This window comes from Perca flavescens, chromosome 13 (genome assembly GCF_004354835.1).
Source record: "Perca flavescens isolate YP-PL-M2 chromosome 13, PFLA_1.0, whole genome shotgun sequence".
Taxonomy (NCBI): domain Eukaryota; kingdom Metazoa; phylum Chordata; class Actinopteri; order Perciformes; family Percidae; genus Perca; species Perca flavescens.
In genome coordinates this window covers 29,598,304-29,624,077 of record NC_041343.1, presented here as the reverse complement: position 1 = coordinate 29,624,077, position 25,774 = coordinate 29,598,304, and the positions used below count along the sequence as shown (strand labels likewise).

The following is a 25,774-nucleotide window of genomic DNA, read 5'->3' as shown; positions in this document are numbered from 1 at the left end:
ACACACACATACACACCCCATAGCATACACGCAAGCAGCAGTGAAAATGTAGCGTGGCTGAACTTGTAAGAGTAAACGCAACAAGACATCCCATCCTCACGTACTGCCTGCATCAAACACGAAATAACACATATACACACGCTCACACACACACATATGTACACATATCACACATAAACACTGCACACACACACATACACAAACTCCCATCCGCTGGGAGTATTGTTGGATTCTTTCTCCTCTGACGCCCATGAGGCTCTTGCTTGGGAAAAGGAAATGCAGTCTTGTGTGACCTTTATACACACCAGAGAGAGAGAGAGAGAGAGAGAGAGAGAGAGAGAGAGACTGGCATACAGTGAGAGAGTCTTTTTCTTCCCAGAGCCAGAGGTCAGGCCCTGAGCTCTGCTTTATTCCTGATTTCTAGAGTCAACATCTTGTCAGCTCCAGAGACTTGCAGGCCTTTCCCCCGTGTGACTCTGATATGGCGCTTTAAGCGCTTGCAATGAATACATATGAGATATAAATACAAGTGCAGTAAAATAGGTTGAAATACAAATGGTGGGGGAGTTATTTATTGGCTGGAAAGTTCTTTCCAAAAGTTTTTTTTTTTTTATGACTACGCTACTTAAAGTCTGTTACTTCAGAAGCTCAGAGAAGACATTTACTTTAATGCTGCAATAATAAAGGGCAATGAAGTGAAAAAAGATGGTACTATATATGTAAAAAATAACACTGTAATGGCTTGCCAGCAAAGATCATTACAAATCACATTTCATTTAGCTGAAGCTTTTATCCAAAGCCACATCCAACAAATGCATTCCACCTTGAAGGATCAAACTCAGAAAAGCATGAATTAATCACGTAGAAGTAGTTTAGCTTCAAATAAGCCAAAAGTGCCACATGTAAGTAAAACATGTCTTTTATATACAGTGGGGGAAATAAGTATTTGACCCCTTGCTGATTTTGCAGGTTTGCCCACTTACAAAGAATGCAAAAATCTACAATTTTAATCATATGTACATTATAACAGTGAAAGACAGAATCCCAAAGAAAATTCCAGAAAATCACATCATTTGAATTTATTAAAATTGATAACCATCTGATGAGGAAAAACAAGTATTTGACCCCCTGGACAAACAGCATGTTAATATTTTGTAGAAAAGCCATTATTGGTCAGCACAGATGTCAAACGTTTTTTATAGTTGGTGACAAGGTTTGTGCACATTTCGGCAGGGATGTTGGCCCACTCCTCCCTGCAGACAGCCTCCAAATCATTCAGGTTCCGAGGTTGTCGCCTGGCAACTTGAATTTTAAGCTCCCTCCAAAGATTTTCAATTGGATTCAGGTCTGGAGACTGGCTAGGCCACTCCAGAACCTTGATGTGCTTCTTCTTCAGCCACTCTTTTGTTGCTTTGGCGGTGTGCTTAGGGTCGTTGTCGTGCTGAAACACCCATCCTCAACCCATCTTCAGCTCTCTCACTGAGGGAAGGAGATGTCGGTCCAGAATTCCACGATACATGGCCCCGTCCATCCTCCCCTCAATACGATGGAGTTGTCCCGTCCCCTTGGCTGAAAAGCACCCCCAAAGCATGATGTTGCCACCACCATGCTTGACGGTGGGGATGGTGTTCTTTGGGTTGTACTCGGTGTTCTTTGCCCTCCAAACACGACGAGTTGAGTTGAGGCCAAAAAGTTCTATTTTGGTCTCATCTGACCACATCACCTTCTTCCAGGCCTCTTCTGAGTCGTCCAGGTGGTGAATGGCGAACTTCATGCGGGCCTGTACATGTTTCTTCTTGAGCAGGGGGACCTTGCGTGCGCTGCAGGATTTCAATCCATTGTTTTTCCTCATCAGATGGTTATCAATTTTAATAAATTCATATGATGTGATTTTCTGGAATTTTCTTTGGGATTCTGTCTTTCACTGTTAGAATGTACATATGATTACAATTGTAGATTTTTGCATTCTTTGTAAGTGGGCAAACCTGCAAAATCGGCAAGGGGTCAAATATTATTATATATATTATTTCCCCCACTGTATTTTCATGTGGTCTTAACCTCAGCGTTGTATTCGGGGAGCGATATTACAAATCTCACTATGAACCACATACATTGTCGTTCATTTTATAGTTAAACGTCTGAGGATAAACTTTAACACAGATTTGTATTCTTATTGTATAATTTCGACTGACATTTTCAGGAACACATAGTCAGGGAAACTTGCCAAAAAGTCATGAAAAAGTCATGGAAAAGTATTGGTTAAAATGCATATGAACCCTGGTACATGTACTTAGTTACATTCCATCACCGGTGCTTTTCACTGGTTAGCAGTTGCTTCCTGCGTCTGGTTGAAGATACTAGTACTTGCATGGAACGAGCTCTCCATTGACATCAGGACAAAGTCTGAAAGTCTACACATCTTCCGCCACAGGCAAAAAAAAAAAAAAAAAGATATATACATATATAAACACATAACATCATCTTCTTGGTTAAGGTGCAGCCATTAGATGTGTTTTTATCCTATGGCGGGAGATGTGTAGACTTTCAGCTGTCCTGATGTCAATGGAGAGCTCGTTCCACGCAAATACTAGTGTCTATATACACATATATATATATATATATATATATACATATATATATATATATATATATATATATATGTATATATATATATATAGACACTAGTACTTGCGTGGAACGATCTCTCCATTATATATACAGTACATGCTTTTACTTAAGTAACATTTTCAATGCAGGACTCTTACTTGCAACAGAGTATTTTCACTGTGTGGTATTAGTACTTCCACCTCTGTAATTAACCAGGTATAATATGGGCAATTTGATTGGTGACCCTGGCCAAAATGTTGCAGTAGAACGTGAGAAATACATATAGTCTTTGACTTGTTTGTTGTGCTGTATATTGAATGTTTCCCCCAACCAGATGTTTTCCGAGCTTCTTGAACCTACGGACCAACTTATCAGGCCTCGGAAATCTTCTCAGAAATGTTGCCAAAGGGAAGAAAAAGAAAAGTTTCGACCTCTTTCTTCCTCTCCTACTCTTCCTCCTCTTGCTCTGTTACTCTCAGGCAGACTGTGGAAAAGTCCATTAGTTGTTTACGTACTCCCACTTTCTCCCCCTCCACTTGTGAATTAATGTAGCGAATCATGCAGGCCGCTCTCCTCTTTTCTCCTCTCCCTCCGAGGGAGTTATTCACATTTAAAATCCCATAATCAAACACCTACGCGTTAAATGGAAGGCCATTAACGCTAATGGTATGTCTTGGACGGAGCCAAAATGAAACCTTGAAGAACTACACGCTATTACGGCATGGCAAGGACTTTCTCCTTCATCGTGTTGAGACGTATCGGTCTTCCATTTCGTCTGAAGTGGCTCTTTTCCAAAGCCCGCCGCCGACGCCAACGCCAACAGCTATGAGCAGGTCAGAGAGCAGAGCCGGTGGAAAGTCTTCAATCTCGGAGATGAGAGAATCTGGTTAACTTCCTCATTACTTTCTCTTTCTGATTTCATCATCAGAGGGTTGGGATGCAGGGCCCCGGTAGAGGAGAACATTGATTTGTATCATGAACTTTACTACATGTAGAAGTCCTCAAACCTTTTCGTGCTTGACAAAAAGCTGGATATTGTTACATTTGTGTGTGTGTGTGTGTGTGTGTGAGCTTGTTTAACTATATTTGTGGGGTCCAAAAAACAGGAGTCCAGTATACTTGTGGGGCCCCGACAGCTATGTGGGGCCAAAATGCTGGACCCCACAAGTTTAAAGGGCTGTTTGAGAGTTAAGACTTGGTTTTAGGATTAGGGTTAGAATTAGGTTATGGTTAGGGTGATGATAAGGGTTATAAGGTTAGGCATTTAGTTGTGATGGTGAAGGTTAGGGTAAGGGTTAAGGTTAGGCATTTAGTTGTGATGGTTAAGGTTAGGGTAAGGGATAAGGTTAGGCATTTAATTGTGATGGTTAAGGTTAGTGTGTGTGTGTGTGTGTGTGTGTGTGTGTGTGTGTGTGTGTGTGTGTGTGTGTGCGTGCGTGCGTGCGTGCGTGCGTGCGTGCGTGCGTGCGTGCGTGCGTGTTGGGAAGAGGTCCCCCCACCTCTTGGTTTTAGGAAGTGGGAACGATTGATCTGATGTTTTGTACTTCGCTTGCATTGAATATTTATTGTTTTGCCTAACTGCCCAGGGACTACGGGGCAGAAAATAGTAATTGGAGTACAACCTGGTACAACGCCTCTCTCCTTGTTCTTATACAGCCTGGTCTCACAGAATTCCGTGAAATGATCACGAACTGTTAACACAGCATCTTCTTTTCCTAACCTCAACCATCCCATTGTTGTCCCACGTGTCATGGAAACGTAAGCCCACCCACGACCTTTTCCTTAACCTAAGGGGCCGTGTTCATTTCACGGAATTCTGTGAGATCAGGTTGTCTTATGTATACAAGGTTAATCTTTAATTGTGCATTGTCCCTGTTTCAATAAAATTGCATTACATTACAGACTTCGTTTGAGGCAGTGTGGAACTTCTGACTCCCTGGATGGCCTATTTTAAATGATAGTATTTAAAGAAAAAATAAAATAAAATGCCAGCCTCAAAGCCAATACTTGCCTTTTGGAAATCTGTGGTCACTCCTGTACTAAGTGGGCAGCCAGCTCACTCTGGGATCCTTCATTTCCTTCCAGGGAGTGTCCACAACATTCACCATACACCGATTTTATCTCCCTAATTTGACTGGTCTCTACATGCCTTCTACGTCTCATACAGTCACAGAAAGTCAAAGTCATTTCCGTCTCCTCAGGCAGCGGGGCTCATGTCTCCAAAGTTTTACCTTGGGTTATTTTTAGGACGCCCCCCACCCCCCCACCACCCCCTGGTGTTTAGTTGGTCCGGTCCGGGCCAGAGGAAGGGGAGTGGTAGGCGAAAAGGGGAAATTTTCAACAATGACTTCATTAACATGATGCCCTGAACATGACCAGTACAACTTTACGACTCCATTACAACGCTGGATATATGACTTTTTCCCCGTTGGATTTATATTCTTGAAATATCTGTATGTGTCTGATTCTACATCAATTCTCGGGGGTAACATGGAAGTGTGCTAAAGTTCCCTCCATCCAAGACTTCAGACACGAGAAGCATGTTGATCACAAGTGAGTATGTGTTCTGCTACAGCACATATGTCGTGTGACATGACAGACAGGGAGATAATGAGAATCTCAGCCTCTCACTTCTGCCTGTTTTTCTTTTGGGTGACAATTGACAATTGGTGCTTGATGACATTCATTAAGGAGATGATTGGTTAATTAGCTTAACGAGTGGCATTTAATGAGGACCTGATTGAGTCTCGATTAGACAGACTCTGGCTCCTGAGGCTACTTAGAAAAGTCTCTTCTGGAAGTTTGTTGAATTAACCCAAAGAGTTCACATTATAAGATGCAAGATTCAAAAACTTTCAGATAATGATAGAAAATTGTCTTAGGTTTGGGGCTCACAAACAACATAAAAGCATACATTGATGAAAGACTCACATTGATTTCCTTTAAAACACAAACATAGTCCATTGAAACTGGAAACAGTCGATTAACAAACATGAAATTAATCACCAACTATTTTGATAATTGAATAATCAGTTTGGGTAATTTCTAAGGGGAAAAAATTTAAAATTCTCTGATTCCAGCTTGTCAGATGTGAAGATTTTCTAGTTTCTCGAAGTCATCTTGGGCTTAGGGGTGGAGGAGGTGAGGGGGGGCATACGTCATCAAGAGTGGCAAGGATGTTTCCCGTTGCTAGATAACGACACGTTTGTTAATATACGTCATGCCTATTCACAAACCTGGTAATCCCATCCCATCCCGACTGCTGACATTACGCCAATGCGTAAGTTTTCCTGTCGAGATCGTCATAGGTCTTTAAAAAAGCGCTTGGCAAAATCCGAGCGGTGCGCGACGCCAGGGTTAGCGCAGCGCATAGTTGGGCAGCACTGCTCTCCCCCGTGGGAAATCAATGGAACGGCCGGCGCAAAGCGGTTTTGCTGCCTATCGTGTGTAGGCGGCTTTAGAGGCTGGAGTGCCACTATTTTTAAACGGATTTCTTTTGTGGAAATAAGTATCAAAAGTTTAAAGTGCTCATATAATGCTTATTTTCAGGTTCATAATTGTATTTAGAGGTTGTACCAGAATAGGTTTACATGGTTTAATTCTTCAAGAAACACCATATTTTTGTTGTACTGCACATTGCTGCAGCTCCTCTTTTCACCCTGTGTGTTGAGCTTTCTGTTTTAGCTACAGAGTGAGACATCTCACTTCTGTTCCATCTTTGTTGGGAGTCGCACATGTTCAGTAGCTAGGTAAGGACTACTAGCCAGTCAGAAGCAGAGTATGAGGGCGTGCCCTGACAGTAGCTAGGTAAGGACTACTAGCCAGTCAGAAGCAGAGTATGAGGGCGTGCCCTGACAGTACCTAGGTAAGGACTACTAGCCAGTCAGAAGCAGAGTATGAGGGCGTGCCCTGACAGTACCTAGGTAAGGACTACTAGCCAGTCAGAAGCAGAGTATGAGGGCGTGCCCTGACAGTACCTAGGTAAGGACTACTAGCCAGTCAGAAGCAGAGTATGAGGGTGTTCATGCTAGCAGCTAGGTGAGCATTATAACGTGTGTTCCAAAGTGACCACGTTGGTCTCTGAAGTAAAGGCTGGACTACAATAGAGCTGTTTGGAGCAGTTTGTGAACAGTGTTTTCTGTTGGAGATGGTAAGTCCCTTTGGGGGGGACTTTGGGCTTTTTCACTTTGTAAACATGTAACATGCACAAAAAAGATATATAACACTATAAAGGAAAGGGAAAAAGCCAAAAAGCATAATATGAGCATTTTAAGTCAAAGTGTAAGAGGGTTGTTGTTGATTCATAGGAGGACAGAAAAGGAATTTGAAGCACTCCAGTATCGACTGAGAGTTCTTTGTCATGTGAAGGCCGTGGGCCTGAAAACGTCACAAGCTCAGTTTTAAACTAAAGGCTTTTTCTCTATAGCAGAAAGAGCGTACGACTCACTCTGAATGTGTGTGGGCTACTTTTAAAATGTGATCCTGTTGTAGAGAACTGATCGCCTGCCAAAAAAAAAAAAAAAAAAAAAAAAAAAAAAAAAGAATATTCAAAACTTTGGACTATGACTTTGTGTCTAAAACCTTTAAAATATCACTGTCTGTGTAGTAATACATTCCGGTATGAAAATCATATGTAAATTATTCAAAAGTGGTTGCATTTATTCTGAAATCTGTGATCTGATATCTGCATCTTTTTTCATTCATCAGGGAAACATTTGCACTCCCTTTACATAACGTGTAGTATATAACTTCCCCTCCATGTTGTTGTGTATCAGTGAATGTGTGAAGCAGGTTATGACAAGGAAAGCTGCAATCGTGATTTAATTGCGCTACAATACAGAATATTATAGCTTCAGTTTTCAGATTTCAGGCCGACAAGTCATAGTTTGTGAACTGGAGAGATTTAGTTGGTCATAGTACATGTACGAACAAATCTTTAACACAGAATCTTTAAACTGAACTGACCGTTGTCACTGACAGAATTAGTAGCTTTTACTTAGCCAATAACCCTTGTGACTGAGAGAACCATTGTCAGTTCAGATGTAGTCTGGATCAACGGAAGCACATTTTCAGAATAAAGCCTGACATTCAGGATTTGCCCTTCCGCTCTCTGTGTGTTCCACAAATCCCTTCGCTACGGGAAACAACAACAAACCTTGAACTAGCAAGCTACATGCAAAAAAAAAAATTGGGATCGTGTAAAGTAGGGCAGCTTGGTGGCCATGTGTACTTCGTCCACAGCAATCCCGCCAATCAGTCCCAAAAGACTACTTAAAGAGTAAATACCTTAAACCTATTATTTGTAAATCTTTAAAATCATTCCCAAAGAATATGTTTACGGTACTTACTCTCTAACTGGTGATTGGTGGGATTGCTGTGTATAGTATACACAGCGATACAAATTACGTTTAATGTGTGCACGTGTTCCACCAAAACGAGTTCCTTCCTGAGACTATTTTGCAGAGCCTCCGTCGCAGCGTCCGATGCTTAGCACCGCCCAAGACGATTGTGATTGGTTTAAAGAAATGAAAACAACCCAGAGCGTTTTTTTTCCTCCTATCCCAGAATGTATCTGTGGAAGAGCTGTAAATTTTCCTCTACATCATTCAAATTCCTTTCTTTTTGTTTTATAATTGCATAATATTTGAATATTTAATGTTTTATATGCAGCCTGTTATTAATATGTTCTACACTGCTCAGGCTTATGCATTGCCAATGCCACTATAAGCATGTGATTGTTACACGTTCTGTCCACTAGAGGGACTTCTAACATCAGCCTGGCCTTGAAAGGGACCTACGTCACGCCGCATTGCATTTCTGGTGCGGCGCTTTAACATTAATTTTCCACCACGAGCACACAGCGACAAACTCAAATCAACAGAGACCTCTGTAATGAAACATGATCTAACAAGTGTAGTGAAGTGGCTCTGTTGTAAAGGCTAATGGTGCTCGGTTAGCACAATGACATGTTAGAAAACACAGCCAAAACGATTTGTCATAAACGAAGTAACATAGTGTTAGCCACAATGCTAACGGCATTGATAACTAAGCCAAACAGTGCTGTCACTACTATTTTAGTGATTTATAAGCAACCTGTTTCTTACAGATTGTCACGTTAGTGAGAATACAGCTGTTAGAAGGTAAAATATGAAGTCAAAGCTAACTCTGACAGCTAACATAAACTTTAGCTGTTTCCATGAAGTTCCCAGCTAAGCTAAGATTACTATAACTTGTGACGCAGTTAGGAGACTAGAACAAGCTAACTAATGTTAACATAAGCACTTTGGCTCGGTGGATGTCGATTTTAAAGTCGTGGTAGAACTATTTCCCATCCTTCTTCCGATTTCCTTTTCTGTCCTTCTTGCCTGTCACTCCCCCTGTACTTACGTTGCTCGGTACGTAACGTTAGCTCCGTGATGTTGTACTAACATTGCTCGGTACGTAACGTTTGCTTAGACTTCACAATGCCTTGTGTTTCTCACTCCCGCTAATTTATTTTTCATAAAACGTGACATGAGTGGCACATGCGGGTAGGCCAACGCGAGAAGAGGGAGATTAGCATACGTTAGCCAACATATTTATAAAAAAAACTTCACGTTCGAATAATAATTTCAGCATTCGAAAAGTATAGATTATTTAGTATTGGAATTATATTCGACTTTCGGGATTCATTCCAACAGCCCATATCTGTGGTGTAGCCGGACCTTAAGCCCGGGACACATGAGGCTGATTATCAGCCGTGGGACAGTCTGGTGAGGTCAGTGACTCTAATCTGTTCGGTGTGTCCCGTGCCGTCGTCAGTCTGGGGGGCTGTCGGCCTTCATCTCGGCCGACCTGACATGTTCAGTTCCGGGAGAGCAGTCAGGACTCACCCGGAAATGGGGAGTGGAATGAGGTGACTAGAGTCTCTCAAAATCTGACGAAAATCTTTTAAACTGACCTTTGTTGAGCTGAAATGAAGACAGATTCAGCAGCTGCACGGCCTATTTCTCGCTTAAAATGTTTTCAGAAACATGTTTCAGTGAACTATTTAAATACAATATGAGATTGTATTCTGAATGAGCCGCCATGATAGTCTGGCTTTGAATATCCGGAGAAAACAAACCCATGTGACGCGTTCGTCCAATCTGCCGGTTTTCATTTCTTGGGCAACAATACAGAGTAGCGCCGCCTGCTGCTATGAAGACATATTACGTTTCTCAAGTCAGTGTCTCCTCAGTGTGTCCCGAGGAAGTTTTTTGGACCTCGGAGACGCGACTGATCATTTCCACTGGCTTTTCTGCCGAGGGTCGGCCGTCTGGTTGGTGTGTAACCACTTTTACTCCACAGCGCTGTGGAGATAGGTCTGGCAATGTGAGACTAGATCAGACGTGAAACTAGGTAAAAGACCACCGAAACAATACTAATGTGAAAATGCTTTTGCAAATTGTCTGCTGAGCCACTAACCTTTATATACCATAGTTTTGTAATGAACTGAGTGTAACAGCTTGAGCCAGAAACGCATGTTGCGGTGGTACTGTGATTTATTCACTTACTGATCTGAGCACATTTAATCTGAGCACATTTGAATTGTGACAATCGCCTTCGGTTAGAAGGAGGTGAACGGACTACATAGTAAGTAACCACAAAGCTTTGAACCGAACGAAACGATATGAATCATGTCAACTCCAATTAGAAGTTGATTAGAGTAGTTTGTAGCTACCTGGTAGCGCGCACGCCCAAATGTAGAGGTTCACTCCTCGACTCAGCGGCTGCAGGTTTGACTCCGACCTGCAGTCCTTTGCTGCATGTTAATTCCTCAGATTGATCCAGAAGTCAGTTTAGTTGAATAATGTGGTGGTATTTCAACATTCTCAGGTTTCACCCAGCATAGCTTCCATAGCTGGATGCAAAGGCCCGTGAGAGAAAAGCGAAATGACCACTCAGGGTTAGGAAAGTCTCAGCAATTATTTAATTGTCAGTCATCTGCTGTGCAGCCATAAAATGGGGATAACAGGCTAGCCCAATTGCCTGCACAGTCATTTGGCCATTAAGCCTTCCCAGACCACAGTGAGCAAAGCAGTAACTTTGTGGGCATCCTGTGTTGGGTTCCTTTCCTGACAAGTGCAAGTATTCCTCTAACTTCCTCGGTACAGGCTACATTTTGTTTTTACTTTGTAAGAGATCTCGTCTCATCTCGGAGGCTAGAATGATTCTGTGCATAAACCACAACTGATTACAGAGAGGGGCGACATTTTCAAAAAGTTCATATCAATTAAGCCTCCTGTTGTCCACGGGTCAAATTTGACACGTTTTCAAAGTTTCTACATGAGAATTTGGGGTTTCTTTTAAGCAAAATGCCTATACCCACAGATAACATGGGTGGTTCCATTAAAACGTTCCTTGCAAGTAAAGTTAAGGAACAGGAATTTTGGAAGTTTTATAAAAAAAAATTTGCAATTAAAAAAATATGAAATGGTTTCAAAACAGTATTCTCACTAAACTTTGACAGTCTTTGATTATCCACTCAATCTAAACTATTTGTTGAAATAATTCATAATTTGAGCATTTTTTTATATCATATGAATGAGGTTTATTGTCCATGAATTCCAAAAATGTTAGTGGTGAATGCGGTGGTAGTGAAAAAAAGCACGAGAAAAAGTGACAAGAACTTCCCAAAAAATTGACAAAAACATTGAAAAAAGCGTCTAAAAAAGGGTTGAATCTTTACACGGGAGGACAACAAGTTGCATGGTCGACGGTAGGACAACACAAGGGTTAATATAACAGGTAAAAACAACTATATTTGGCCGGTTTGAAATCTACAGTAAAAAGCCATTGGCAGGTGAAGTGAAAAGCTAATTTTGGACAGAGAAGTGAAGTGCTCCACGATTAAAGAAAGTAAAGAACATTTTAAAAACAACTCTCCATGTGGTTTGGTTTGGCTTGGCTTGATGACAGCTGGTTTTCTGCCCAGCGATACACTGCTGGGCTGTGTCATACTGTATCTGTTTCTACGAAATACCCCTGCACTTCCTCCAATTTGCTTCACGGTAACATGAGAGTGTTTATCAGAACTGAAATCCATCTTTCCACTGGCACGAAGGCTAAGGACGGACAGTGTTGTTAGCAACGGAGGGCAACAGCATGCAGGAATGATTATACTGCAGGATTATACCTACCTACTGTACGTATGAGCTAATGCAGCTATACCTGCCAGCTGAGGATGAGCCAAGCCATACTCAGTGTGTGTGTGTGTGTGTGTGTGTGTGTGTAGCCTGGGAATTTCCTCAAAAGTCTGAAATCGTATTACATTAGAATACAAATAACAATAGAATGCTGAAATGGTATAGCCCCTTATCATGACAAGATGCAGGTTTCATTTAAATGAGGGGGCTGAACTAGAATATAAATAAACACAATTAATAGGCACAAAAGCAATACATGTATCCAATCAAAAGTCAGAAATCAACCTTGCCACTTTTTGAGAGTGAAAAAAACAATAATATTAGGTGACATTTGCATAAATTTAACGCAACCTTAAATGGTATAACCTTAACCCTAGAAGGATTACCACATAGTCTCAGTGATCATGTGCTCTGGGATTATTTTAAGTGAGTAGAAATTTGTAAATTGAAATAAATAAAAAAAATTAAATTGCCTTGTCTTGCTAGATGCAAGCTAGACACAGAATCAGAGAGTGTTGTAAATGACGAAGCAGAGCAAACACTCGCTACTGTGATATCCCTCTGGTTAGGCGACTTTCTGATGAACTGATGCACTTCAGATCTGTCATCATCAGACGGGACAGAGCACGCCTTTACTAGAGTTACAAAAAACACTGCTGGATTACACATCACAGTTCTAGACTATCCCACACTTTCTGTCAGCAGCTGCGATGGAGAATATCTTTTTTTCGGAGGGATTTCAAAAGACAAAGGATGAATCAGAGACTCCTGAACAGCTTATCAGGGTTTCCGCCAGTGTATTAAAAACCTGGTGGCCCAATGGGCCTAAGTTTCCCCCGACCAGGCCCAACCCACTGGAAAACTGCAGCTACAGTGGAATTGCTCAGTTGAAAACTTAGACGTACACTTTCAAATCTCCAGTAAGCTTTTAGCACTGACTTAATGTAGGGCCCCATGGAATCTGTCTTATAGCTTTTTTAAATTCTCCATTTCCCGATTCGGTCCATGATTCTGTTGTCACAGAAACTATTGGGCTTTACATTAATGCTGCCATCAGTCTGTGACTGGCCCCCACCTGGGCCCTGGTCGAAAAAAAGACACTTGCCACCGGGCTAATCAACTTTTCTGGGGAAACCCTGAGTTTATGGACACTGAATATGAGAGATGGATGATGACCTCTCCTCACAGAAGGCCAGAAAACCCTGTAGTCTGGTTCCCAACCTATTTGGCCATTTCCCTTTTTTTATATATGAATCAAGGTACAATTATACAGTGATTCACAAGACAAAGCAAAGGTTATAAAAAAGTGTGAAAAATAAAAAGAATATGGTGCAGTGGAAATGTGTCTTCTGCTCTCCTATCATCTTAGGCAACATTTACATTGCTACGTTTTGGTTTTTAATGGCATGAAAATGTCACTTTATGAGTTTTTTTTAACATTAATATGAGTTCCCCCAGCCTGCCTATGGTCCCCCAGTGGCTAGAAATGGTGATAGGTGTAAACCGAGCCCTGGGTATCCTGCTCTGCCTTTGAGAAAATGAAAGCTCAGATGGGCCGATCTGGAATCTTCTCCTTATGAGGTCATAAGGGGAAAGGTTACCTCCCCTTTCTCTGCTTTGCCCGCCCAGAGAATTTGGCCCACCCATTAGAGAGAAAGAGACATCATGGCTTTCAAATGAGTAAAGTGGTAGTATTAGGGGACCACTAAGGCCTATATAAAAGCATCCAAAGAGCACCATGTCATGGGACTTTTAAGCAGGGTTTTGAGCCAAAAGCATCTCCGCGCACAGTGTTTTTTTTTGCTCCAGTAGAAGAACTAGTCTTTGTTTAAACTAACCAAAATATCTCATCAACATTCTCGTGTACTGAGCATAAACAGGAGGCAGCGTGTATACTCTGCCCGTTGCTGGTAGTTGCAGTAAAGTTGGTAATTGGTAGTTGGTAAAGTTAGTAGCTTAGTCTCAGAGAACGTCATTACCAAATCAGGCGGCGAATCATTGGCGTCAGTGTCGGTTTTTGCCAAAGGTCTCCGTTTGCGGCCGTTGAGACTGCAACACAACCATGCAGTGTGACTGCAAAGTTAAAACGTAGCAATGTAAATGTAGCCTGAATCAACCTGTGACCCCCGCATAATCGTGATAACCTGCCCTTTGGCTTACTTCTGTGCACAGGTGAAAGTGTCGCATCCAGTCCATGCTGTTATCACTTCAAAGGAATGTAACCTGACTCGGACGCTGATGTCTCCCAGCAGCTGTAGCTCTCCCCCCTTTCGACGTCACAGTGACAATAGGCAGGCTTCAGGATCCCCGTCATGGTGGCCTTTTTCCATATTAACTGTGGAATTTCTCTCACTGAATGACAGCTCCTGATTTATCCTGGTCTGCCAGGGTCAGTTAAGATCCTCTGTTATTTAACAGAATTAAGCACCGACTACATTTACATTTACCATTATAGACTAATTTGTGCGATCTGGTGATGTAATTTTTTTTTGGTTAGAAACTAAATTCTAGAGGGTTTCTTGTTGTTGGATTCATTGAATTTCTGTTTGCATTTCGTTTCCCTGGTTGGCTCGAAGCATAGGCAAGTCTGCATTAACTGGTGGCATGTTACTGCGTACAGAAAAGCTTTTGGGTAAGGTATTGAAACCCAGACTGGGTTTACGTCTACATGTTCAGTCAACTTTCCCTTTAACGCACTAGCTACACTTTTTAAGGAAAACATAATTGAAAATGTTGCCAATTTTTAAAAGGGTTTCTGTTGGTCAGAGCTGAGGTGCTTTTTTATTTTAACGAGAATAAAGTTGAAAGAAGTGGCAACTTTAGCTTTTTCCTGAGATCTATTTCTGTGAACGGGTATAATTAGTCATGACAGTGTGTGAGAATATGAATATAAAAATGTCTCTTATAGCACAGTAATTGCCAATCAACTTCAAGGACTTTAACCTTTCAAACCCCATAGATAGTGGAGCAGAAGAGCAAAAGCTCGCTTGATCTTGATTTTTTAATACAGACCGTGAAAGCGGTGCCTCACGATCCATCTGACTTTTTGGGGGGTTTTAAGCAGGAGGTGTCAGAAAAGATACCACAGGGATAACTGGCTTGTGGGCTCTTCCTGTCATTGTGAAGCAGAATTCACCAAGCGTTGGATTGTTCACCCACTAATAGGGAACGTTAGCTGGGTTGAGACTGTCAAGACAAGTTAGTTTGACCCTACTGATGTGTTATTGCAAATGGCCAAACAGTCGACCTGCAACTCCCAGCCTGTCACGTGATGCCCTCTGGCCCAAAAATACTGTTTCCCCATAGACTTACATGGTGAAAGAGACGTCTGTAAACCAGTGGATCATTTTTATTGAGCGCCACATCCCCCACAAAATGACTCGTTTCCGGATCAGAATTAGATCCATTCAGTCCAAAAACAATTGGAAAGTCTAGCACAATTAAATCATTTAATTCCTATTCAAGTTAGCGTAGCACTTGTCTTGCTAGTTCACACAGCATTCCGGGATGGGAGAAAAACGTGGTCTGGTTTATAAGCATGTCTTTAAATCAATCACAATCGCCTAAGCACCGTACGGAGCCCCAGTGCAACAGCAAAACAGCCTCGGGAAGGAACTTGTTTTGGTGGAACATGTGTACGTTCAGAAGTAGTTTTAGTCGTGCAACAGAAAACTCAGATTGGACAGACAGTCTAGCTAGCTGTCTGGATTTACCCTGCAAAGATCTGAGGAGCAGTTAACCATAGTCCTCAGAAATCCACCGCAGTTTAAAAATGTCAACACAAAGAAAGCGGAAGATAACGGACATCCGGCGGAATTTCCTGCGGCACCGGAGCAATCCCGGGAGTGGAACGTCGTGAATATAGACTAGTGGAGCGCTAAACTGGAAGTAGCTGTCTCGGCCAGTGGAGGTCTCTAACTTAACTGTTTTGGCTTAATGCGCCACTGAGCAACTCTCTTACGAATGAAGGGGGCTCCATCTCCAACGCTGTATCCAGTTCTTATAATATATCCATGTTTATAGCCGGCCAGAACCTGGACAGGCCAATTAAAACGGTTTACCTCTCATGGGGCGGGTTTAAGACGTTGACTGACAGAGAAGTGCAGTAGTTACCGAACGTAGTTACTGAACGTAGTTATTGAACGTAACTGGCATTCTGCGCCCAGCGCCACGCACCAGGCTCACGAAACTCGGTTCAAACTCGCATCAAGACTCTGTTACTGTATTGTTGATTTTTTTCGTCTTAAATGTTTTCAGAAGCACATTTTAGTGACCTGTTTAGCCCTAAGTTAAGGAAGCTTGTGACCAGGTGGCCATTTTTTTTCCTGCTTCAAAAACGAACGTTTATCTGTGTTTTTAGCCCCCAACGTCACTAAGGATTAGGCAATGGTTAGGGTTAGGGTTAGGTGCCTTGAAGTCAACGGTCGCAGCGCTGCCTTGAAGTCAATTAGGCAATGGTTATGGTTAGGGTTAGGGTTAAGGTTAGGGTTAATGGGCCTTGAAGTCAACGGCCGCAGCGCTGCCTGGAAGGAGACGTTGGGGGCTTAAAACACCATTGAGCAAAACGAACTCATGTGTCACTCAGCTCTACGTCCTTTCGTTGCTTGCTTGGTTTTCTAGTTGGGGTTGTCCTGTCAACAGTTTTACGGATGTTTCCTTTTTTATTTAAAATGCTTCCTGGGCTGGAGAGGTTATTTTTAGATTATTTTAGGCAGACACACAAGCCCAGACATCTTAAACTTCCCCTTGCTGATCCGACTGGACTGACGGGGGAATACCGTCAAGAGAAAGGAAGGAAGAGGGAAAACATTGTTTGCCGTTTTGACAGCTGAAATACCTCTGATCTTCAACCACACCTTCCAAGCCCTGTGAGACACTCTCAAGCGTCTCCCTGAACTGCAAGCGGAGCAGTGGCTGCACTTTATCTCCCACCAGCTGTGCGGGTGTTTAGTTAGGCGTAAAAGTGGTGTGAAAGCTCTAAAAGCATCAGTTAAATATTGGACTTTGGGAGGAAGGATTTGGGCTGCTCAGAAATAAGGCTGATTGTGTGAGACAGGAGAGGAGAAAGCTGAGCTTGTGTGGCTTTAGTCTTTTGCAGATTTGGTTAGACTCAGGCGGTCAGATAGCAGACATGTAGCCAAATGAAAGGATGAATTGCCTTGCATTCACTTCCACTTAAAGGAACAGTGTGACATCTTGACGCTTTGTTTTCTTAGATAGATAAGAACATCACTTTCATGTCTGTAAGTTCAAAATTAAGCTTCAGCCAACTTAGCTTACCATAAAGACTGGAAACAGCTAACCTCGTGGATGTATTATTCTGTTGTGGTTCTAGTATGAGAAATATGGTAAATAAGGATACATTTTGCAAAAAATAGCATCATGTTTCTACCACAGTATCCTGGACATGAGTGTGATTTTAACAATTTGATCTCACTCAACGCAAAAATCACACCTTTAGCGTCGTTATGGGATGCACCGGGCAGAGCAGCAGCTCGACCGCCGCGCTGTAAGATGATGTATGATAAGAGCGACAACGGTAGCAGCCAGATAAACGTACGTCCCGACCCAGAGGATCAAAAAGTGACGCCAAGAATCCCGACCAAGCCGGCTAAATATGACGCCAAAGGGCTAGACGCTAAAGGAGACTTTTTGGCGTTGGTAACCTGACCAAGCATCACATTTTGACACGCTAAAAAATGAGAATGTGTTGGATTTTAAACCAGTGATATTCCTGAAATGGCAGTCAGGCAGAGACTGTTGCTAATCGACAGAGATGGGAAGTAACAAAGTACAAATACTTTGTTACTGTACTCAAGTAGATTTTTCAGATATTTTTACTTTACTAATTTTTTTGTGCCGACTTTTTACTTTTACTCCTTACATTTTTAACACGAATATCAGTACTTTCTACTCCTTATATTTTTCAAAATAGGCTCATTACTTTAGTTTAAAATAATTTTGAATCGTTATTATTTTTTCAATACCGAATTCAATCTAATTGGATGGGAGAATACGTTGCACTTGACGCACCACTACAAGACGACTCGACAGATTCTGTGGCATTCATTCGCGGCAAATCATTGCGGCTCGATGGCGGTAACGTTAAGGGGAAGATTGAAAAAGAGAAACTGGATCTGTGAATTCTCACAGAATCACAACTGAATTCATATCTTGCTACTCAGTCAGAATCTTATTAACGTGGAGTCCCAGTCTCTGTCACAATAATCATATATGTGATGTTTTAGGCCTATTGGCAGACATCCATTTCAAATGTAGGCAATGGCATATAAAGAGCCTTTTTTTCCACGTTCACAAGGCTACTTTTACTTTTATACTTTTAAGTAAATTTCCAAGCCTGTACGTTGTTACTTTTACTTGAGTAAAGAAGTTAAATCAGTACTTCTACTTTTACCAGAGTATTTTTTAACGCAAGCATCAGTACTTCTACTTGAGTACGGGAAGTGAGTACTTTTGCCATCTCTGCTAATTGATTATATTTAATTGATAATAACCCCGACTTTTGAAGATACTGTTGGAAATGTAGACTTTATATGCCACTGCTATCAGGAAACACACACTGTAATCAGCCTCAAGAAGAAGAGAATACGTCGAAACGGGGCTTCAGATCCAGTTCTGTGGTGTGATCGCCTTGACAGAAAAACTTTAAAGCCTACATGACCCTAAGCAGTATTTCTGTAAGTCCGGGTCAAAGCTTTTGTGTCCAGACGAGCATAAACAACCAAACACAAACGGTCCACCGAGCACGTCTCAGCATTCAGACACACGCTGTCCAGCTTCCTGGCGCTAGCAGGGCAGAGCCGCCCTAATCGCACATCCAAATCTCTTATCGGAGCCCAGAAGGGCCAAATCACAACTTCCTCAGAGGCCGAGTCATTTGGAAAGGGAAGAGGCCACAGCCTGCTGTGGTCGTTCAGGAGCCCAGGAGATAGCATCACTTACGTAAACGCTGAGCTGAGTAGAGAGGGGCCCCTGAATGTGGCTTTCAAAGACGCTGACCAAACAATCTAGCACAGTATAAAGTTTATTGTTGATTCTGGCAGGTGTGGAGGGTTTTGTTCCTCACTGGACTCATTTCTTCTCAGTAACTTCTTCTCTGAGAGGCGAATATGTATGTTTTTACTGCACCTTTGTTTCTCCGCGTCCCACTCAAATGACTTGAGCCGGTTTCTCATATGAATTCCAGACTATGTCCGACGAATCAGGTCCAGACATTGTCTGGAAGTTCCCCTTCACGCATGTAGGAGATTGTCTCTGTCAGATGCATTCTCACTTACTAGAAATACTCATGGATGTTTTATATTAGCTGGATACCGGATCACAAAGTGGTGCCTATTAAGTTTGATGGAGTAGCTCGCTTGGCGCGTATGCTAAAAAAGTTTGTAAGCTTCTGCGTTTACTTCCATGATAGGCTGACCAATAAATATGCGCAGCAGTGTTTCTCCAGCCTGGCCCATAGACTTTACTTTGTGGTGACGTCACAGGTTTTTAAACCGAATTTCTTGGCCCGAGGGAAGTTTTTCAAATATGAAAAGAAATTCATAATTGAAAGAGTCATAACCGACCTTGTTTGCAATTTGAAGTGACTTGGCAGCAGTTTTACAGACGTCTCTTTAACAATGGTGGCCTATTGGGAACATCCTTTTTGGGCCCCAGGGGGATTTTTATTTGCAATAGTGGATACGGAAAGAAATTGGCGGAAAGGCTGAGCGCTGTTGCTGGGGGGGAATGGAAATACTCTGTTTGGTTTGGACGAGAGGTGGCGCCTAGGTAGAGTTGGCAGCAGAAAGGACATGACAGGGATTATATCGCGGCCACGTAGCCATTCATAATTTGGTCCCAAACAGCCAAGTCTCTTGGTGTTCCTTGAATTTGTCTGACGATTTCCACGTTGGCCCTTGAGTCTCGTTGTCTCTCCAGTTAAACATTTTTGTTGCCTCCTTCATGTAAATCACACTTCTTCTTTACCCTTTGTTTTTTTTCCAGTTTGGGCAAGCCAATAGAAACGTCCTTAACACACCCACTTGTTGCTGTGAATTTTCACACTTTTGCCGCAATTGGACATTACGCAGACTTTTTATTAGGGAGCTGACAGGGTGAAATTCGGTTGATGTCTGGTCCAACTGATTTGGACGTTGGCGTTCTCAAATACAGCTCTGCCGGGTAATGTCTAGATAAGTTCAGGTTTGCAGTGCATGTGTGAACGGGGCTTTATTGTCACCAGAGACCTAGCTGCATGTTTAGACTTGTTCTATCACCGTTTCTGAATTGTTAGCCCATTTTCTGTTAGGGTAGGGGATGGCAGGTTATTTTGTACTCAATCACTAGTAGTGTATCTGGCTTCTCTGATTTTTAGCAGACAAAGACAAACTGGCCAGGCAAGCTGGCTAATGTTTGCAAGCTTTTACTGTAAGTTGGGCTATTAGTTAGGTTAGCCACGCTCTGACAACTGAATCGATTTCTTGTCTACTCCTTTCTTCGTTCCTAAACATGGCACCAAATAACTCTAGAAATAGTCCCAATCAAATTGTACTACTTTAAGGAAATGAGTTGGCATGTTTTAAAATGAAACTAAATGTTTGTGGAATAATTTTGCACACTATACATCTTTAGTTGGAACAAACGGGCTTGGGGCTGAGAGCCACAGTCAAACATATCCTTTAAAGCAACACTAGAGAATTTTTCCTGCTTCGGTCCCCCTACAGATTGGAAGCGGAATTGTCCATTACAGTACATTACAACCAAGTCTCACGGCAGAAAGGGTCCCCTTATTTAATGTTTTGATTCGTGAACAGGACACGATTATGTCGTTTTCGTGTGGTGACCACAAATTTTAATGTAATGCATTTAAATGGAAAGCATATTAGACTACAGTAGGGAGTAGTATGAAAAGCCGTAGGGAGGTTGGTCAGGGTGGTGGTCAAACAACACAGGACTTTCACCCCAGAGACAGGGGATCGCGTCCCGCGTGTGGCTTTTTATTTCCCCGTTGTTGACTGTTGACGGTTCCTTTCCCCGTTCTTCTTTCCCTGAACACAACCGTCCCGTTGTTGTTGCGTGTCCCCCAGAGACGCGGGTCATGTCCCGGCGTGTGACGTGTCATTTCCCCGTTCTAAAAAAAACTACATAATCGTGTCCGGTACACAAATCAATAAATTAAGAAAAGCGTAAAAGCGTGACCATTTCACGAAAAAAAAAAAGCAACATAATCATGTCCGGTACACAAATCAATAAATAAAAAAAAGAATGACCATTTCACGAACTGCCATGAGACTGTGTTGTACATTATGCAAGTTTGCCAGATGGGCAATTGCACCTGACTGCAGTACGCAGATCGGGGTTGGGCCAAATGTGGGCGGAGCAAAACATTTGACTCCGTGGGCGCGCCATCTGGTGGCGGACATCAGGCAGCACATTCTCAAACGTCATATATTATATATAGATATATAGATTGTAATAAATAATGATATTTAAATTGTAAAAAGGAAAAAAGAACAGGGTTGGGTTTAGGAAAAGAAGAACGGGGAAAGCAAACATGACTCGCGGGAAATGAGCCCTGGTCTCTGGGGAACACCAGACAACAACTGACGGTTGTTAAGGCAGAGGCGGAGTGGCAATCGGGAAAGTCTGGACGGACTAACCTGCCGGCTGCCTGCCCGTGGACGGACGCTGCCTGCCCGTGAATGCTGAGCTAGCACTCCATGTAGGGAAAACTGGACTCAAAACACTTTCACCTCTTTGGTATAAAGGGTAATCTTTGGGTGATCACAGGCAGACGGATCGGTAAACACGAACACACTGAGTGCAGTTTACCTCTGATGTTTCAGTTATGTTTCGCTGCCTTTTAGAATCCTCCATGTTTAAAAGATGCCTACGTGCAGCTATCATCCAAACACCTTGTAGCATTTAAGAAATGAAATCAAACACATTTTTGTTTCGGGGCTCTCTCTCTCTCTCTTCTGATCCAGGATTCGACTGACTCTTTTTTTTTTTTACTTCCAACACATTCATATCTCAGTTGTACCTACAGTGCAACTCCAATCCATTTTCATCCACAACTGCCTTGGAGTGATTTTGGTTTGGATGTCTCACTCAAAGACTCCCAAGATAAAAAAAAAAAAAAAAAAATGATAACCATTCACTTTCCCCACTGTGATTTACCCGGCAGGCTTTAGAACTGTAACCTCAAACGTCTTCAACGGAAGCTCCTTCTCTGAGCTCTGAGCCACAGTTGCCGAATATTCGACATATTTAAGGTGGAAAAGTGGTTTAAACGTCAAGAGCTTTTCACTTTTGACCCTTAAGGTTGCAGAATGACAGGCTGTAGCCTATCTTTCAGTGTCAGCAATGATAGGGACAGTGCTCGGAGTGATGTCAGCAGTGAAAAAGCGGTGTGGGTGTCTCGCTAAGTTCACCGGCTCTAACTGGTAGATTCACATATCCCTGGATTTTACAGATCCTCTGTAAAGCACACTTGATCCCTTTTCTATCTCAAATGTCACATCTCCATCGCGACGCCGGAAAATGGGCTCTGCACTCAGACGGTTAACAAGCAGGACATTTGAAGGGTCAGGGTAAACACACTTCTGGTAATTCCTCTGTATTTTATAATTCAATCGTTCATTTCTTTGCCCGTTCGTCACTTTAAGTCAGTTTACTTCTGTCTGTCTTTCTGTCTTCCCCTTCTGTCATTTTGATGATTGCCATATTCGCTGAATACCCCCCCCCACCACCCAGTTTTACATATCTGGGCCATCTGCTTTGTGTCACACACTGTTCTCCTGATCCCCGGCTGCCTTGGGGAAAACAGTGAGACCATTACGTAAGCCAAGTTTCCATCTAACTGTCAAGTGAATTCTAAGAAAAACTTTTGAAAAGTCACAAAAACAAAATGAAATATGATTTAGGTGCCTTTCCTTTATCTCGGCTGGAGTGAATAAGTAGGCAGTAAAACAAACACAACCACCAGACAAGAAGTGTTTGAAGACCCGATCGGTCACGGGCAAACTGCTGTTCTCTAGTGGAGACTAATGTCGGCCATATTTCATGCTGTCTGAATATGAAAACAAGAAATACTTGGCAGTATTCTAGCCGCGACGGGCCTCTCATGCACGGAGGGAGAGAGCGAGAGAGAGAGGTTTAACATTTCAGGGAGGCATGTGGTGGACAAATATTTTGAGACCCTCTCAGAAAATCCAAATCCTCTTCTGGACTGTGCTACCAGACTGAGAAAATGATCTTGGTCGCTCCTTAAACATCCTGACATCCATACTTGACTGCAGTGGAGGTTAATTGATTGTGTGTGTCAGTGTATGCGCAGGTATTGCGGCGCACGTTTTTAATATTGTTTTGAAAGTGTGGATTAAGGCATGTCATCTTCTTGTGCCTACGTGTGTGCTCATCATCAGTGTATGCCATAGCATAATTATGTCAAACACCTTATCAAGTATACGTGTGTGTGTGTGTGTGTGTGTGTGTGTGTGTGTGTGTGTGTGTTCCTCTTAATTGGGTGTGATAAAATGGTTGCCACTTTGACATAAAGAAGTACAGAGGAGCATTTATTTACTCCTGTCACCGTGTCCCTGACGTCGCTTTATAAAGCTGCAACAAATGGTAATGGGCAGAATACAAATGAGTCTCATAACAGTACAATTTATAAGGTTGAGAATATAGGCCATCACAATATTAATAATAATGACATGTTATATTGTAATTAGAACTTTTTTTCGAGGAAATATAAAGTAAAATGATTCTGCAGCTGCTATAATTTTCCATTTTTAAAGGGAGGATAAAACCAAGTAGTAGTACACAAGTCAGAACAGAGGATATTATATGCTGTATACAGTACACACACACACACACACACACACACCCAGGTATGTATATGTTAATTTCAGCTCTACTTTAAATGATGAGAAAATAAAGAGAAGGAATACCGACTTGCAGAAGCAACATGTTGAGTATTGTGACAGTTCTTCCTGAAATGGTCCAAATTACCCCTAAAAATCTAAAATCACATTTTAATTTGTAGAAAGATGTAGAAGTCTGTTAGACAGACATGCACACGGGTCCTTATGTCAAGACCCATACATGTAACACATTTAGAAACACACTCCTTTTATTCAAACAGCAAAAAACACACACAAGGTGGTAAGATTCAGTCAGTGTGTGTCTGTTTGGCCACAATGCACCACTACATGTTCTAACTCACACACACACACACACACACACACACACACACATATATGTTAATTTCAGTTATACTTTAAATTATAAGAAATCGAAGAGAAGGACAGTTCTTCCCAAAGACACATGGATGTTCTCTGCCCTTTAGCATCCATCAGGGAAATTTGGGTTTATGTCTTTCTTTCTCTTTGGTCTTATGTCCGTTTGTTCTTTCTCTTCGTCAGCTCAGGGTTTGAAGAAATGGTAATGTAGCTGATAGGCGTTCAAATATCAAAGTCAATGCGATTAAAGGGACCCAATTTTGCCAAGTTTTTGTTGAAACTGATCAAACTGGTTCGGGAGTAAGGATGCACGTGTTGTGTGGGCCTCTATGTTTCTAACATTACGATAAGAGCCCAGCATTGGCCCAAAAATTCCCAAAGCTCAGAATGCTTCTTCTGTGTCCACAAGAAAATTGCAACTATGTCTAACAAGCACAAAAACACCTTTGAAATGAATCCTTTTTCATGGGTATCACTAGCATATGTGACAGCTGTCGTGCTGATCCGCCCATCCAAGGCAGACGGATAGATAAAGAGGAGTGACACATGAGAAAAATACATTTTCATTCCCTTTCCGAAGCTCCCATGCCAACACTCAGCCAATTAGCAGTAATTAAAATGGCCTCTTCCAAGAGTCACAGATAATTAATAGCTCAGTGCATGTGCTTCCAGTTCTTCTCTCTCAATGTGTTTTTTTTTCCCCAACCCAAATGCAAATGTAATTAAACTTCATAAACAGCCGACTGATTAAGGGCAAATATTTGCCCTCTTAAAGCGGGCGGAGCGTGAAACGATTATAATTGAATAAAAATGCTGTTTTCATTCTCGCTGTTTGCAGAGATTGAAGCCAAGGAGGCCTGCGATTGGCTGCAAGCGGCCGGCTTCCCTCAGTATGTGCAATTATTCAAAGGTAAATATGAGGCTGTTAATGTCATCCATATAGAGCCCGCAGAGTCATCTCCAAGATGCTACAAACAACGTTTCAGGCAGCGTCTTATTATTTCATTTGTCTTTTTATGTGTGTGTGTGTGTGTGTGTGTGTGTGTGTGTGCGTGTGTGTGTCAGACTGCAGGTTCCCCGTTGACATCGAGTGGGCGAAGCGGGATCACGACTTCCTGGATAAGGATGCCCTCGACTCCCTCTGCAGGTAACGCAGGTGTACAGGGCCACGTTCAGCCCCGACAAAACGTAGCAACACGTTGTTCTTTTAAAGCAACACTATTCCTCTTCGGTCCCCCTACAGGTTGGAAGCGGAATATTGTCCATTTTGTCTTATTCGAACTACAGATCCGCTACCCGATCTTGCAAACTTGCATCTATAGTGCGGTTGTAGCCGATAAGAGGGCCGCAAAGCGAATGCAGAAGCGCCATTCACCCTGTTACGAGTTGATGAACCACTGAAACAATTTTGGAAACATTATTTTAAGTTACAAAAGAATCTTTGGTGTTGAACGGGTGCGTTGAACATCCTGTTGTGTGCGCAAGTGCTCTGCCTTTTTATTAACACAAGTTTACATGCATGTCTCTGCTGATATATATATATATATATATATATATATATATAGCCGGTTTTCACGTGCTCGGCCCTGACCAGCAACCGGCAGGTCAGTCCGACATATGCCGATTTCATGCAGGTCAACGCTACAATTAACTGACAACAGAAGTTACACGAGTTACATTTCTCAAGGACGCATTTCTCTTTTTCCTTTCTGTTCTCCCACATGTAGGGAACCTCGTGAATTAAACTGCAAC

The 25,774-nt window shown here is 42.2% G+C and overlaps 1 protein-coding gene across 3 annotated transcripts in view; it reads left to right on the top strand.

Moving 5' to 3' along the window:
* si:dkeyp-23e4.3 (rho GTPase-activating protein 7) overlaps positions 1 to 25,774 on the top strand; it is a 171,399-nt gene that overhangs the window by 84,490 nt on the left and 61,135 nt on the right. For 2 of the 3 annotated variants that reach the window (XM_028595016.1, XM_028595015.1), the window contains exons 2-3: positions 24,861 to 24,932; positions 25,088 to 25,169. In XM_028595016.1, coding sequence (XP_028450817.1) covers positions 24,861 to 24,932; positions 25,088 to 25,169 — 154 coding nt within the window. Of the gene's footprint in view, positions 1 to 4,917; positions 5,161 to 24,860; positions 24,933 to 25,087; positions 25,170 to 25,774 lie in introns of those variants that run through there. The other variant, XM_028595017.1, reaches the window with a different exon arrangement.